The sequence below is a fragment of the Cryptomeria japonica genome, chromosome 2 (assembly GCF_030272615.1).
Source record: "Cryptomeria japonica chromosome 2, Sugi_1.0, whole genome shotgun sequence".
Taxonomy (NCBI): domain Eukaryota; kingdom Viridiplantae; phylum Streptophyta; class Pinopsida; order Cupressales; family Cupressaceae; genus Cryptomeria; species Cryptomeria japonica.
Genome location: NC_081406.1, coordinates 294,964,896 through 294,980,726, shown reverse-complemented (window position 1 = coordinate 294,980,726; position 15,831 = coordinate 294,964,896). Strand labels below are relative to the sequence as shown.

Genomic DNA, 15,831 nt, shown 5'->3' with positions numbered 1-15,831 from the left:
CACCCAGGCCCTCTGTTGTGCAGTCACATAATTTCGCAGATAACCCTCAACCCACTTATTCACAATCTCTGTCTGACCATCCGTCTGTGGATGATAACTAGTGCTGGGTGTGAGCTCCGTACCACACAACCGAAAGAGCTTCTGCCAAAAAGCACTCAAAAATCTACTATCCCGATCACTCACTATAAACCTGGGCAACCCATGCAATCTGAATATCTCCTTGTAAAAGAGGTCTGCCACCTGCGCTGCTGTGTAAGTAGATGGTATAGCGAAGAAATGGGCAAACTTTGTCAAGCGGTCTACCACAACATATATACAATCTCGCCCTTGCACTCTAGGTAGTCCGGTGATGAAGTCCATGGATATGCTTTCCCACTTCCTATCTGGAATGGGCAAAGGCTGAAGCAACCCTGCAGGGAAAGTGTGCTCTCCCTTATTCTGCTGACATACTGCACACTCCTTCACATATCTCTGCACATCATCCTTAAGTCCCCTCCAAGTAAACCTTTCACGGATCTGCCTGTAAGTTTTGAAGATCCCAGGATGTCCAGCTGTAGGCGCATCATGGAACGCCCTTAAAATTTCCCCCTTGAACAGTGATGTAGGAATCAAATAAATCCTATCCTGAAATTTGATCAACCCATCCAACACCATATACCTATCATCCTGTATGGTACCTGCAACTATCCCAGAAGCCCAAGTATCCCCTACATACTCTGCTATAATCCGATCTCTCCAATCCCCTGAAACCTCAACTAGAGCGCAAACATGCGGTCTCCTAGATAAAGCATCGACCACCACATTCTTCTTCCCTTTGACAAACTCTATGTCAAAATCATAAGCCTGCAATTTAGTGATCCATTTTTACTACCTGTCATTAAGATCACGCTGGCTTATGAAATATTTTATGCTATTGTGATCAGTTTTGATCACAAACCGTCCACCTAATAAGTATGATCGGAATTTGGCCAATGCATGCATTATGGCCAACATCTCCCTGTCATAGATAGAATAGCTCCTCTCAACACTTTGGAGCTTCCTACTCTCAAATGCAATGGGATGTTTCTCCTGCATCAATACTGCCCCTATCCCATCACCCGAAGCATCACACTGAAGTTCAAATGGCTTCGTGAAATCTGGTAGAGCTAAAACCGGACAAGATGACATCACTTGTTTGAAGTGGTCAAAACATCGCTGCACTGCTTCTGTCCATACGAAGGCTCCCTTTTTAGTGAGGTCTGTCAAAGGTGCTGCAGTCTGTGAAAACCCCTTAACAAACCTCTTGTAAAACCCGCATAAACCAAAGAACCCCTTAAGCTGTGTGAGGTTTGTGGGAGTAGGCCAATCTACTATAGCTCTAATCTTTTCGGGATCAACCCGAACACCATCTGTACTAATGATATGCCCAAGGTAGAGAAGCTCGGTCATGCCAAACTCGCATTTCGATTCCTTGGCATACAATGACTCCCTCTTTAGAATGAACAACACCTCCTCAAGATGCTGCAGATGCTCTTCCCAAGTCCTACTGAAGATCAAGATGTCATCAAAGAAAATCAAGACGAATCTTCTCAACTGTCCCCGGAATGCCTGATTCATACAACTCTAAAAAGTAGCAGGTGCATTGGTTAGCTCAAATGGCATAACCAGAAACTCAAAGTGACCATAATGACACCGGAAAGCAGTTTTCTCAATGTCCTCTGCCCTCATCCTGATCTGATGGTATCCAGACCGTAAGTCTATTTTGGTGAAAAAGCATGCTCCATGCAATTCATCAGTCAACTCATCAATCCGAGGAATGGGATATCTGTTTTTTATTGTTTTCTTATTCAATGCCCTATAATCGATGCACATGCACATTGTCCCATCCTTCTTCTTTACCAAGACTACAGCTGAAGCAAAGGGGCTTTTGCTAGGCCTGATGTGCCCCATTTCCAACAACTCCTTAATTGCCTTCTCTATCTCATCTTTATGTTTCTTAGGATGACGATAGGGAGTGATCATCACTGGTTTGGCTCCCTCCTCGAGCTCAATAACATGCTCTGCACCCCTGTTAGGAGGAACCCCATGAGGAATATCACTGAATACCTTGGCATGTCTGTCAAGAATCTCCTGTATATCTGGTGGATGACTCTTCACCCGAGGCTCCGGTGAAGATGGCATAACTAAGCACTCTGTTGCCCACTCTGTCATTATGCCGAAAAAGTCTCTCCATTCTCCTCAAAGAGACTACCCTGCAACTCCCATCTGAAAGTCCCCTGAGAACAACAGTCCTACCCTCATGCTGAAACCTCATTTCCAACTTCGCTAGGTTGAAAGTGAACTCAACCAGCGATGCCATCCATGTCATACCGAGGATGACGTCGTAATCTCCCATGTCCACAACATAGAAATCATCCTCCAACTCATAGCCATCTCCAAATCTAATGTGAAGATTTGAAACCTTCTGAGTACATAATAACTTTTGGCCATTAGCCACCATGACTCTAAAACCATCATGCTCCTCTATCTGTAAGCCTCTCCTGGCTACCAACTGTGTATCTATAAAGTTATGTGTAGCCCCAGTGTCAATGAGAGATATCACTTTCTGCCCTTGGATAGTACCCCTGACCTTAAATGTGATTGCCTTTTGGGCCCCTGTCAAGCGTGCCAACGATCTATCATCCTTAGGAATGCTGCTCTCCTCTATCGTGTTACCCTCATCTGAATCGGAGTGCTGATCCTCCCCCTCTGACTCTGACTCCTCTGCTGAAAAATACTCCATTTGATTTGCCTTAGCCTTGAGAGGGCATTTATGAGATAAGTCCCAAGGCTCTCTACACTGGAAGCACAGTTTCTTCTTTCGAAGTTCATTCAAGGTTTCACTGTCTAGTCCTTTTGATCCTTCTTTGGGTTTGTTATACTCTTTCTAAAATGGTTTTTGTCTTTGTCCTTGCGGTAGGAAGAATCTGTTGAATGGTATTTTCCTTTGTATACCGAAGGGGCTAAATCTCGTGCCTTTTTAGTTGCTTTTACTAAGGTGAGTGGATCATGTCCCTTCACCCAACCATGTAATGGATCGGCAAGCCCATCACAAAATAACACCACCAATCTCCTAGGAGAGATATCAGTAACAAGTACAGACAAACGCTGAAACTCGGCGATGTAAGCATCCACAGAACCTAACTGTTTTAACTGTGCTAGCTCCTTGAAATGTAACTTAGGATCCCTAGTGTCAAATCTCTCAATCAATCTTTCTGTGAATTCCTCATAGGATGTAATCTGATTATTCCCCAGAGTCACCATGCCATGATGCCACCATTCATGTGCAACGCTGTCCAAATGCATAGCTGCATACTTGATAGCCTCCTCCTCAGGCATAGGATTTAGCTGCAAGTATGTATCTACCTTCTGCACCCAAGCTCGTGCGGTCATCTTCCCTGAAGCATCATAATAAGGCAAGGAAAGTTTTCCAACTTTCATTCTCAGCTCAAAATTCTGATTCCTCCCTCCTGCTCTAGGCATATGTCTCATCCTCAGGTCCATATAATCTCTGAGGGAAATATCTGCCTGAAACTCGGGTCCACTAGCCTCCCAGTCCCTCCTGATCTAACCCTGTAACTCAGTAATCTGCGGTTCGTTCACTGGTTGAACCGGATCCCTAGGTGGGAAGGTGGGTAGAAGAGGTCTCGAGCTCGCTGTTCGAGCTGGGCGTGCATCGTGTCTAAAGTTATCCGCCTCATTCCCATTGTTGCCATGTCCATTATTACCATTAATGTTATTCTCAAGGCCATTGTTGTTGCCTTGGCCTCCATTATTATCATTGCCCCTATTGTTATCGTTTCCCCCATTGTTATCGTTTCCATTGTTGGCATCACCTGGATTAATATTGACGCCCATTTGTCTAGCCATAAGCTGCAACATCATGTCCATTCGCCTATTCTGCTCCTGCTGCATACGCTACCCTTGCTCTAACGTACCCAGTAACTGTTTGAACATTACCTCCCCCTGATCTGGACCGGTATTCCTATCATCTCGGTCACCCATACTGCTGTCCTGATCAAAGAATATCTCCTCTATGTCTGTATGACTGGATTCTATGTCCACCTGCACGGATGAACTAGACTACTCGCTCTGTGAGTTCAAATTTCTGTTTTGTCTTGCTTTGGTATGGCGGAAGTTATAAGGCCCCTGTTGCATGCTTAAACATACGTGCTTAGCATGTTTTTTTAATTCATTAATTTCTGATTTTAGTGTTTTGATATTTCGTCAAACACTTTTCCCTCTATCCGGCTGTTCCAAAGTCTCTGTAAGACCTCCACAGGATGGCAGGACTTATAGCTCTGATACCATTGTAATGACCACCCCTATTTTCATTTTGAAAGAGACTTGCAAACTACTATGTGATCAATTAAATTGCTTAATGATCAACATGGCATTTTATCAAACACTTGACAAACATACAACAATATATGCAAAACCCGAAACTTCTTATTTGTTGTTAAATACTGATTTGCAATATAAATGTGCACATTCAACTGCCTTATGGGCTGCAACAATTATTCAGGTTTGTATTCATCAATTACAATGCTTAGTTATGAAAATATGATAGGAAAAACCTGGAATTGAATGTTGTAGTGGTCTGCAGATGTAATGGTAGCCTTCCAAACTTCTAATCAGCAGGAAAAACAAGTAAACTTCATACCAACATTGTTCATGCACTATAGCAGCACTATTCATGGCACTGTAGCAAAAACACTATTCACGTCGTACTGTAGCAAAAACACTATTCATGCGGTACTGTAGCAAAACACTATTCACGTGCTACTGTAGCAAAAACACTATTCATGTGGTACTGTAGCAAAAACTTCATGCGAGAGCACCAGATGAAGCCCAATGTGTTTCCTGAATGAAAACACCATTAATCCTCTTGATTGTGTCATTCAACAGTGAAAAGAATGTTAGCAAGGAGGGATTCCGTCCTCTAAGCCCAATAATCAGATCTTTATGAAATCCAACAGCATAACATTAATCTCATCCAAGCATACCCCAAGAGAGAGCTCTCAACCTCAATTTATATCTTCTTCCTGGATGCAAACACTTCATTTCCTAAATGTGGGATAATACATTTTAGAATAAAATATTATTTCCCACAATGTACACATTAAAGGGAACTTTTAATATTTTAAACATTACTTTATATTCCCAACCTTATAATATAACGATACAGTTAAATATTTAATTTAACTTTACAGTTTATCGTTAAATATTAAAACATTGTTGATAATCCCTTTAAATCATTATCGCCTTCAAATATTTTTTACTGATAATTATGCCAACCAGGGAAACACTAAAAATTTCAAGTCACTGCTTGGAGACTGACTAACTATAAATAGTAAGTGTCTAGAAACCCTGTCAGAGCAGCACCGATTGGCCTGAAACTGAAAACACCTAAGCCAAAACACCTCAGGATCCCACCACTGTCCTTGTTAGCCCTCGGGATCGTGTCAGAATAGGCTAACGACACCTCGTATCATGTTGCGCTAAAAAGGGGACATTACAAATTCTGAGAACCCCCAATGTGCCATACTAGTACTTGGTGGGGCCATCTTCTAACAATCAAAGGCTGGACTTTATACACTATTGGTAGAGATATTGACCTGTTCCAACATAGGCATAACTGAGCCAGTGGCATTCCCAATACCTTGAATCTTAATGCTTTATTAACTTGGCTCTTCTGACTACACAAATAATCTGCTCATCCTACTGTTTGGGCATGGTATGCCCACTTGAGTCCTTTAAAAAATGTTTACTGATAAATGATGATGGCAAGAAAGAGTCCACTTGATTCTGACTTCAAAAAGAAGTGAAAATTGACCACTAGAAAATAAGCATTTATGAATATTAGAATTTATATTATTAATTATTTCTTATGTCATTCATAATGGTAAAATAAAAACCATGCAAACTGCAAAGGCTGTATTTCATAATGTCTTCCTGCCTAAATGACTTGGATACCCTTTATGCTAAAATAAAATAAACAGATCTTTAATTAGAATCATAAAAGGGGTACAGAATTAGCATAGCCCTAAGAAAGAGATCTTATAATTTATTGTATATCCAATGTGTGGCTTTTGTTGCCATTTAAGACCCAGGATGACGACCTGGTCACAATATCTAAAGGAAGGTGCATATGAGTAAGAGCAAGCTTGAATCTGCACTGAAGTTTGCCTAGGGAAGATAAGATTAGCAAGTCCATTGAGATGGCCAGAACTGAATTCCTCTAAAACACTTTCCATTAAATCTGCCATGGAAAATGTTGCCCCCTTTGAATTTTCTAGTTATTGGTAGTGGTTGGGTTTTGGGTGGGTGGGGGAGTGGTGCGGTGTTGGGGGGTTGTAGGGGAATAGAGCATTGGGGGACTACCTTTAGCAGCACAGCTCAGGCTTGGAATGTAAGGGTGAAATTTTATATTAAGAATCTTAAAATCATTAAGTACATCTCATTAAGGTATCCATCAAATCTTAAAGAAGTTGAAACATCTCCAGTAGATCCTAATTGAAGAAAATGTGAAGGGCATTGTTTCAACTTCTATAAGAATAAAGAAGGCCCTATCTCAACCATAAAAAGCTAAAAACCCTAGGAATCTTAAACTGCCATTTAAAGTCATTTAAGGACACCCTTTATCATATCTTGCTGCTGTCAACTACAGAAATTATATTACTAATACAAAAATAAAAAATAAACAAAGAGTTTATACGAGGAATGATTGTATGAGAATATCATATTTGATGCTTTGCATCAAGGTAGCGTTCAAACTTCAGTTACACAAAGCACTACAGGGAAGACCTTGTATGAATCAGCAGCCCTTCCCTGATTGTGGAAGTTCTTTTTAAAAGGCCAGCTGTTGTCACTTAGGCCATGGGCATCCAATTGTTTATAACCAGTTGTTCACTGTTGTGTGGAGAGTCTGAATGTGATATTCTGAAGAAGCAACCTTTGGAATGTGATATTCAGAGCAGCAGCTCGCTTAGATGACCAGGTTCAAAATTTTCAGTTCTTATAGATTTGATTGTCAATTGTGCCAACTGCCATTGAGGTTTCATCAAGTCATGCTTACTTCTTTGGCGTATTCTTGTTAATGTTCCACTTGTCCTGGTCTGTTGAGAGCACACCTGCTTTTGGCTTTGATTGTTTTTCAAATCTCCATTTTTTTGGTTGATAGTGCTGTGATTTGGAGTGAATTATCCCTGCGATTCCTATTGAGGTCATCCTTCAGAAAATTGAGGAGGTAGCAGCTATTCCATTAATTTGGGAGTCAAGGTTGATTGCCACTGGATAGGGAAATTTAGAGTGCCAACATTCTTAGATGGGAACCAATATAGAGATCATGACAATTCTCCGGATGGATTTTGAATGACACTTGTTATTTGGGAAGCCATAGAGCCAATATCTCTACACCACATGGTAGGTAGAGCTCATCACTACAATGGTGCTTATATATTGCTTTGCTGTCTTGTATCTTTTGAAGTCACGATCATCATTGGATCTTTTTAGATCAACAATTTTCAGGGTATCTTCCTATGTCAGAATTATGTCAAGACCAGAAGCTTTGAAGTAACCATTTGTACCTTGAAAGGGATTCACTGTTATTTTTCTTTGCACACTTGACCCTTTTTGGTTTCGATTAATGATTCCATGTCAGCCTTTGAGATCTGCAGAACTGGTGGTATGGGTTAGGATGATGAAGAAGAGGAAAATATTGGTGAATCGGAGGTAGGAGCAGGTGAGATAGAAGCATTGGAAACGTATATAAGCAAACAGGTGAGTCATTCAGCAAAGTGGAAGGTGGAAATGAATGATGGTTGTTAGATTAGATGAGATCAATGGTTTACAGAGGTTTTCATTGTTGTGAGGTAAAGTGTTAGGGCCAGCCTTCTGAGGGTATGCTGCTTGTACACTGAAGGGATCCAATGCCATCTTCTTCATTAAGTCTAATTTAATTGATCGCTTCTGGATGTCCTCACTGTTGTTAGGTAGATGTCAGACCCAAATGCTCTGAAAAGCTGCCACGTCTATCTCCTTTCCATTCTGGCCTCTCTTTTGGGATTGATTAAGGATTTACTGTTGGCAATGTTGTCATTGATGTCAAAGGTACAAAGACGAAGTTGTCATTGATGTCAAAGTCATGTCATGAAGGGTTTTGTTGTCTAAGCATATTATAATTGATGTGTGGATGAGATTGTCAGAAGGTTGTCATTGATGTCAAAGGGAAGATTGTTGGTAAGCTTATTGCAATTAGTTAACAAAGGAGGTTTCCCTTGAAGAATTGTCTTTCTATATGAATGAGATGGTTCTTTTCATAAGACCATGCAATGGTATGAATAGAAGATGAATGGGAAATAAAATAAGTTTTTTCTTTTTGCAATGAAAATTATTCAAATTCAAGAAGATATAAAATCAGACTGATTTGAAGATAAATAAAAGCATTTTAAAAGGTAATCAACATAAAGAATTGTTAACAAAAGGTGATGTCTTCTCAAAAGGTCACCTCTATTCAAAGAGATGTCTCTTTTCATGAAGATGCATAAGGATATGTAGATTAGACAGGTTATAGTGAAATGTGGAGAAGAAGATGAGTGAGTAGCAAGAAAAGAATATCATTCAAATTTTAAGAACAGACCCTTGAAAAGGAATAAGAGGAAAATTATGAAAAATATTGCAGATCCAGATGAAAGAATATTGCAGATCTAGAAGGACATGCAGATTTGTGAAGTATATATGGCAGATTTATAAAGAAGAGTTTATGAAGATTTGTGAAGCATTTATGGCAGATTTATAAAGAGGAGTTTATGCAGATTTAAAAGAAGAGAAAATGAAAAATAAGTTCATTTAATAAGAGCAGGTTTTCTGACTATAACAGCAGGTTCAAGCACATGAAGAGCTGATCTTGAGGAGTATATGTGCATATTATATAAAGGAATTGTGAGGAGTGTTAGAGTGAATTTAAAGGGAGACATTATAGCAGACTTATGGGCAATATTATAGCAAATTTGTGAACAGATTTATAGCAGAATTTTAAGGAGAAGTCATGACTATTCAAGTGGTCATCTCCTTTAAGAAGGATTGCATCTCTTCATAGGAATATGAAGATATATATTGGCATAAGAAATATGTGAAGTGGGTGATAAAAAATAAAAATACATATAAATATCACAGTAAATATTTGAAGATTGTTAAAATCTTCGTAGGCAGTGATTGGTTTTTAGAAGGTTTTTTTTGATCTAAGAACATACCCGTTCAAAGGGTTGTCTCTGTTGGCAACAATGCAACAAATTGAGGCGGTGGGGGGGTGTGTGTGAATCAGTTTGCTCACAAATTCTACACAACTCAAACTTAAATTCAGATTTGATAATTAACAATGAAAGCACAAATCAACACCACATCAATAACACACATAACACCAAGATTTTTGACGTGGAAAACCCGGTTAAGGGAAAAACCACGGTGGGAATCTACCCACAATGAGATGATACCTTGTTAGGAGTAAGTGAAAATATTACAATGGGGAATGCACATGCATTTAGGCACATTGCTTAGAGCTCACTGCTGAAATCACAAAACAAGAAGGGCTACAACCTTGGGGAAGGCTCATTGCCTTACATCCAGAGAATCATGAACTAATAAAATAGCATCTTCTCATGCTTGGTTATAGTTCTGGTTAAGCACATAACACAAACACTGTTCTTTCACACTTCTTCACATTTCTTCACACTTCTCCTCTGGTATTGAAAGATCAAATCAATGTTCGCACTCGCAGATACATCTCTCAAATGAATATTACATGTATTTATACAAATCATCAACCTATATTTCAAGGTCGGCTCAACCCTCATCACAGATTATAAAGCAATAACCTCACATGCTACAACAATACATGCGGACCAAAACAATGTCGGCTAAGACATAGTTTGGACCTAAACCAATATCGCAAACGCGCAACACCTCCAACAATTGCGCCTCAAACATCTGCAACATGCTACAATCATCATGAATTTCGCATAACACGAAGAATGCCACCGGATCAAGAAAATGATCAATAACGCGCACAACGATAAATATGGACCATCAACACGGATAAAACACAATCTAGAAACATTCACAAGCAAATGAATCACCACAACAACAACCACAACATCACCACTTACTAGAATCTTCATCATCATTATACCGAACCTTAAGAACACCAACTAAACTGACTGTCAAACTGAAAGATTCGCTCGCGGATCTTCAAATCACAAACCATCTGAATTGAGGACACATATGAATGTCCCAAACACTCTACCAAGTCCGCAAACCAAGATATTGCAATTTTGAAGCAATGCGGAGCAGAATCCAGAATATTGAATAACACAAACAATTGAATATCAACCACAATACCGGATCTCACAACTCGATCAGATAATGATGCGAATCTTTGAAACTTCTGCTGAATCAACTAGAGATACTTATCTCGAAACCCATTAAACCGCAACAACTCATTTGCAATACACTGGCCAAACCAGCTTATTCAATCTGACTGCAACTCTGGACACAAGAATATGTTGACATCAATGACAACACATCATTCCAACAAACTTCTCAACAATATCCAACAGTCTCTTTCCTAGAGTTGCATCTTTTCATGAAGACATAGAGATTCAAGATGTGGGTATGAATTGTGAAGAAGAATAGAGTGTGGAGTTTAGAATACTATATCCTATGCACACCAACATCCTTGTATGTACATATATTTATGGCAGAATTGTAAGCAAAGTATATGCAGATATAAAAGAGGATGTATGTGCAGATATAAAAGAGATTTATATGCAGATTTAAAAGAATGAAGTGAATTGAATATTTGGTTACGAATAGTCAAAAGACATGTTGAAGTGGTATGACCATTGCAGAATTAGTAAAGATCATTCAAGGAGGAGAAATCAATAGAAGAAATATCAAATCATGGAGAAGATTTTTATGGAGCTAGATAGATTCATCTGTTGAAGGTGCAACATCCAAGAAGGTGGAACCTAGTTTTTTTGTGGAAGTTGGTGCTTCCTAAAGGAGATATTGGTGTCTCTAGCTAAGCTGGTTCTTAGCTGTGGGGATGGTGCCTCTAGTAGGTTGGTGCCTACGAATTGAGGGGATTGGTGCCACTTGTGGGTTGGTGCTTACAAAGTTGTAAGGGATTTCTATATATAAAGTGTTATTTTGCTGTGGTTTCCTCATAAATCATGTGTTCTCCTTGTGTTGTGTAATTGTTGCATCTTATGTTGTTGTTATTGAGCAATTGATATGCTAATGGTATTAAGTTTGAAAAAGTAAAGACTGTTCTTATGCTGATTGCCCCCTGCCCCCCCCCGTCCACCTCTCTCAGTATAATTGTGTTTGCGATATTGGCTGAGTATGGAAAATAAGTCATAATAAGTATAGACCATATGCTTATGGTATTAAGTTTGAAAAAGTAAAGATTGTTTTTATGCTGATTCACACCCCCCATCCCCTCTCAGTATAACTGTGTGCTCATCATTTATGATATTGGCTGAGTATGTAAAGAAGTCGTAAGAAGTATAGACCTTTGAAACATTTTGTAGCAGTGCCATTCTTCTATAAAATTCCTGTCATCTTTGCAAGTCTGTTCCCTATTGATTCTTTTGAGCATTCAGGGATCCCTTGGTCAATTTGGGCCCGAAGTCTGACTAATATTAGCTTCTAAAATATATTCAACCCAATTTTCATTTCTGCTGCCTTGAGAAAAATCGTCTGTCATAGTCAAGTATCTTCTGGATTTCTCAGGGTAACTGGTAAGGCACAAAGATTCATAAGGATATTTGGTTGTTGCAAATTTACTTCCTATTCGCTGATCAAGTGTCCTCTGCATCTTGTTATGGTCTAGAACCTTTATTTCTATGCTAGTTTACTGCCTTTATGCAGCTATTAAATAACAAAATAAGTCAGCCTCACAAATTTTAATGTAACATAAAATTATACCGTGTACAATTGCTTCCAATCGAATAAAGTGCATATTGCTAAGTTTCTAGCCATAAAACGGTTACTTATTCAGGGCCATCCTTGGACATGGGATTCTTCATGGTTCTTATACAAGTCACTCTAACAGAACAGAATTTAGTAATTCACCGATTTGAGAAAGGCTGGAGAATTAATCCTTATCTTCAATCTCAAAAAGGTCTCTTTTTGAATCTCTATTGGTTTTGAAAAAAAATTATTCTGATGGTTTGGAGTAAGTTTAAAAGTTCTTTATTAATTGGTGTCCAGTCAATGGCATGTTTTCATGTTTACTAATCTTCTTTTTGCATTCAAAATTTCAAACCAAATAGATTCATTTCCCACTTTATGTTGGCCACAATGTGATATGAATACCTGTATCCTTTTCAAACCCCTAAATACTTGATGTTCTAGTTGCTTTCAGCTGATCCGCTTTTCTTTTTACTTTTGTATTTTTCCCACATTCAAATGTTGGAGAATTAATATAGATTGCATTAAATGAACACTTGTGCATGGATCTATTCATGTTTTTTATTTTTAATAAAGATAGTTTAACTTCTAATCAGTTGCATGCCCACACTTGTTCTTCTTATCTTTTGTAGATTATGATTTTCCTTTTATGCCTTTTCATGTCATAACAAACTTTGGACTGATATCTATGCATATGTAAATCATGAAGGTATTCGCCATGCTTGATAAAACCATTTGTGCACTAGCAAGTGTATTCATTGGGACATCTGGATCCACTTTTACTGATGATATATTAAGACTGAGGAGAGATTGGGGAACTGCCTCAGCTTGTGACGAGTTTCTGTGCCAAGGTGAGAAACCAAATTTCCAAGCAGATTTGCACTGAAAAGGAAAACCATACACTGGGGTAACCCGTATTGTGGGCATTTGTATGAATCATTGATCTCCTTGGTTTGAATTGTGTGTGTTCACTTGGCTTCTGCTTGTGAGGTTGTAAAGTATATTTCAGTATTATTCAGAAATGCTATTTTCTGCTTTTGTTGTATATTATTCTTTTTGCCTTTATTACATTAGCAGTAAAAAAAGTATCCATTATTTTTATGAGGTGAACAACATTGTTGGTTCGTGAAGAAGTCAGAGCAAAATATTACATTCTGCTTCAGCAAACAATGAAATGATTATCACAGCTGGTTCACAAATTTAAAAAAGGATATCTTCATTAGCATTAGCACGTCATTTACAAGTATGCTAACTGCCAATTCTACCAAGCCAAATTGTAAAACAGTTATGAATTGAAATTTGGAATCAGGATGCTTCTTGTCAGTAAAGGTCTAAAGCTTTTTGCAGAACTATCTTAAACTTTAAAGTTTATAAACTCAATGCGAACAAATATATTTCAATTTTTTTTGTTAAATTGACACTACATATTTTTTTCATTTTTCACTTATGTCCAATTCCATATAACAAGTGAGCTATTGAAACTGCTATGGGTGTGAGAAAAAACATGTCCTGACTTGGATTGAAGTTTAATCTGTATTCCAGTGGAAACAAAATAAAATAGGCAATTAACTGCAGAAGATTTTGCTAGCTTTTATATTCTAAATCTTTGACAATATTTCTGAAGATAAATATGTGAACTCAAGTAATATGGTTATGCCTAAATGAGTTTTCTTTTAGACACGTCGCATTTTTTGCAGATAACCGCATTTCATCTTTGTGCATATTTTTGTATTGCAAGTGCATGGATGTTGGATTGTGATTTTTGTTTTGTTCTGATTAGCACCGTTCCCTTTTTGTTTCTAGTGGCAATACTTACAGGCCTAGACTTTGTGGTCAATCGAAATCATTTCTTTGATCTTTTAATTAGCTCTGAAATCTGTATTCAGAATACCAGGAACGATTGCTTATTTTTTCAGTTAGCATTTCTGATTTTCATTTTCACTTGGCAGTATTTCTCCTCCATGTCCTTTATTTGAAATATCCAATCATTGTTAGCTTGTGATGTTCTAGGTTCATTGTCATTGTTTCATGTTAATCTTAAGAATATCAGTGACATCTTTGTATGCTTTCTAGCTGTTTTCTATATAATCCGTAATATTAGGCATTCTTCCATTAGGAAGGCAAAGTCAATTATACAGAAACTCTCTCTGTATGATTTCTTCATCTCTATATGAGCTGATAGTTGCAGATCTATTTCTTTCTGTTGTGAAGTATTAATCTTGTGTTTTAAGACATGTTAGAATTCCATAACCGTTTATGCTGATTTGGATTTCTGCAAGATGTCTACTGCAGAAGTTTCCATGAAAAATATCCAAAGCTAAGATTATCCCTAAGTTGTGCCCTCTAACGAGGCCTGATTTTGTGATGGTTTGCAATAAAGATTTTTGTTTGGCTTGTCACCGTAGTAGTTTATAATTGATGTCATGAGCTCTGGTCCATTCATGTCACAAAAAAGTCATGCAATCCATTCTAATGAGGCCTGATTTTGTGATGGTTTGCAATAAAGATTTTTGTTTGGCTTGTCACCGTAGTAGTTTATAATTGATGTCATGAGCTCTGGTCCATTCATGTCACAAAAAAGTCATGCAATCCATTCTAATGAGGCCTGATTTTGTGATGGTTTGCAATAAAGATTTTTGTTTGGCTTGTCACCGTAGTAGTTTATAATTGATGTCATGAGCTCTGGTCCATTCATGTCACAAAAAAGTCATGCAATCCATTCCAAGAACTGTGTTATCACCCTTGAATTTTCATATTCGAGCTATGCTGTTTGAGCAAAGCTTAATATTGACGTCAGTCCATTACATCGATACTTGTCTTACAGTTTGAATGTAGTTTTTAAATATAATACAACTACTATAATTTCATGAGACTGACATAAGAGAGATATATCGCCCTTCAGAAATTAATTCTTTTCCCAGCATTTTACAAATCAAAATTTTTAATCATGTTTTGGGTTTACAGTGTCATGGTTTCTACTGTTTTAGCTCTTCACTGGAGTTTTCAATGCCTTGGAAGTATACCCAAACTGGAGAAGATTAACAACATTTAGCTCCATTTTCAAAATTTCTTGAATTCCAAGGATTTATATTATAATTATTAACAGTTTAGGTCTGTCAAGAACCACTAACTAGTCATTTATTCATTTCTAATTCCCAAATGCTATGATCTTCAAAATCTAACCTTTTATGCACATACATGGCTTTCGAATACGTCTGGCTGCTAGTTTTAATTTTTGAGATAAGTTTGGATGAACGAATTTTGTAGTTTTGGACTTTTTTATTCTTCAAGAGTTGTTGCACTCATTTTTGGTTTTCATTAAAAATGTCCTTCAATGAATGTTGGGATTGAATATTTGAAAAGTGAATTTTGAGTTTAATCCTTTATTATTTTAAAGTTGTAATGCTCCACTTTGAAATATAAATGCAAATAAACAAGAGTACAAGTTTCTATTCAAATCAATACAAAACCTCTGATAGAGATTATAATGAATTTCAAAACAAGATAATGCAAAATCACGAGTAATTGAACCAATGTTATCATGAAAAATGCAAAATATGATTTGATTTGTTCCATTGATTGGTATGTAGATGCTCCTTTGTTTCAAGATTACCCATTTTCAGAGTATGTATTAAGCTCAAAGTGATGATAAAATGGATGAGAAGCTACCTCAATTTATAGAATTTTTGGAGAGGCAATTGGACAGTTGAGATGTGTTGGAGAGAGCAATAGTGGAGGATGAATGAGAGAATTTCCATAGGGTTGAGGAGAGGATGGAGGGGTTGAGATGAAGATTATTGGATGTGAAGGGCTATGATGCATTTACCAAATTTAGTAAGT

General features: G+C 37.8%; 1 protein-coding gene across 1 annotated transcript in view; it reads left to right on the top strand.

The window, feature by feature from the left end:
* The window catches only part of LOC131032574 (O-fucosyltransferase 14), a 43,064-nt gene extending 30,028 nt beyond the window's left edge, over positions 1-13,036 (top strand). The window contains exon 3 of the mRNA XM_057963583.2: positions 12,701-13,036. Coding sequence (XP_057819566.1) covers positions 12,701-12,877 — 177 coding nt within the window. The 3' untranslated portion in view covers positions 12,878-13,036. The remainder of the gene's footprint in view (positions 1-12,700) is intronic.
* Positions 13,037-15,831: the final 2,795 nt, after the last annotated feature.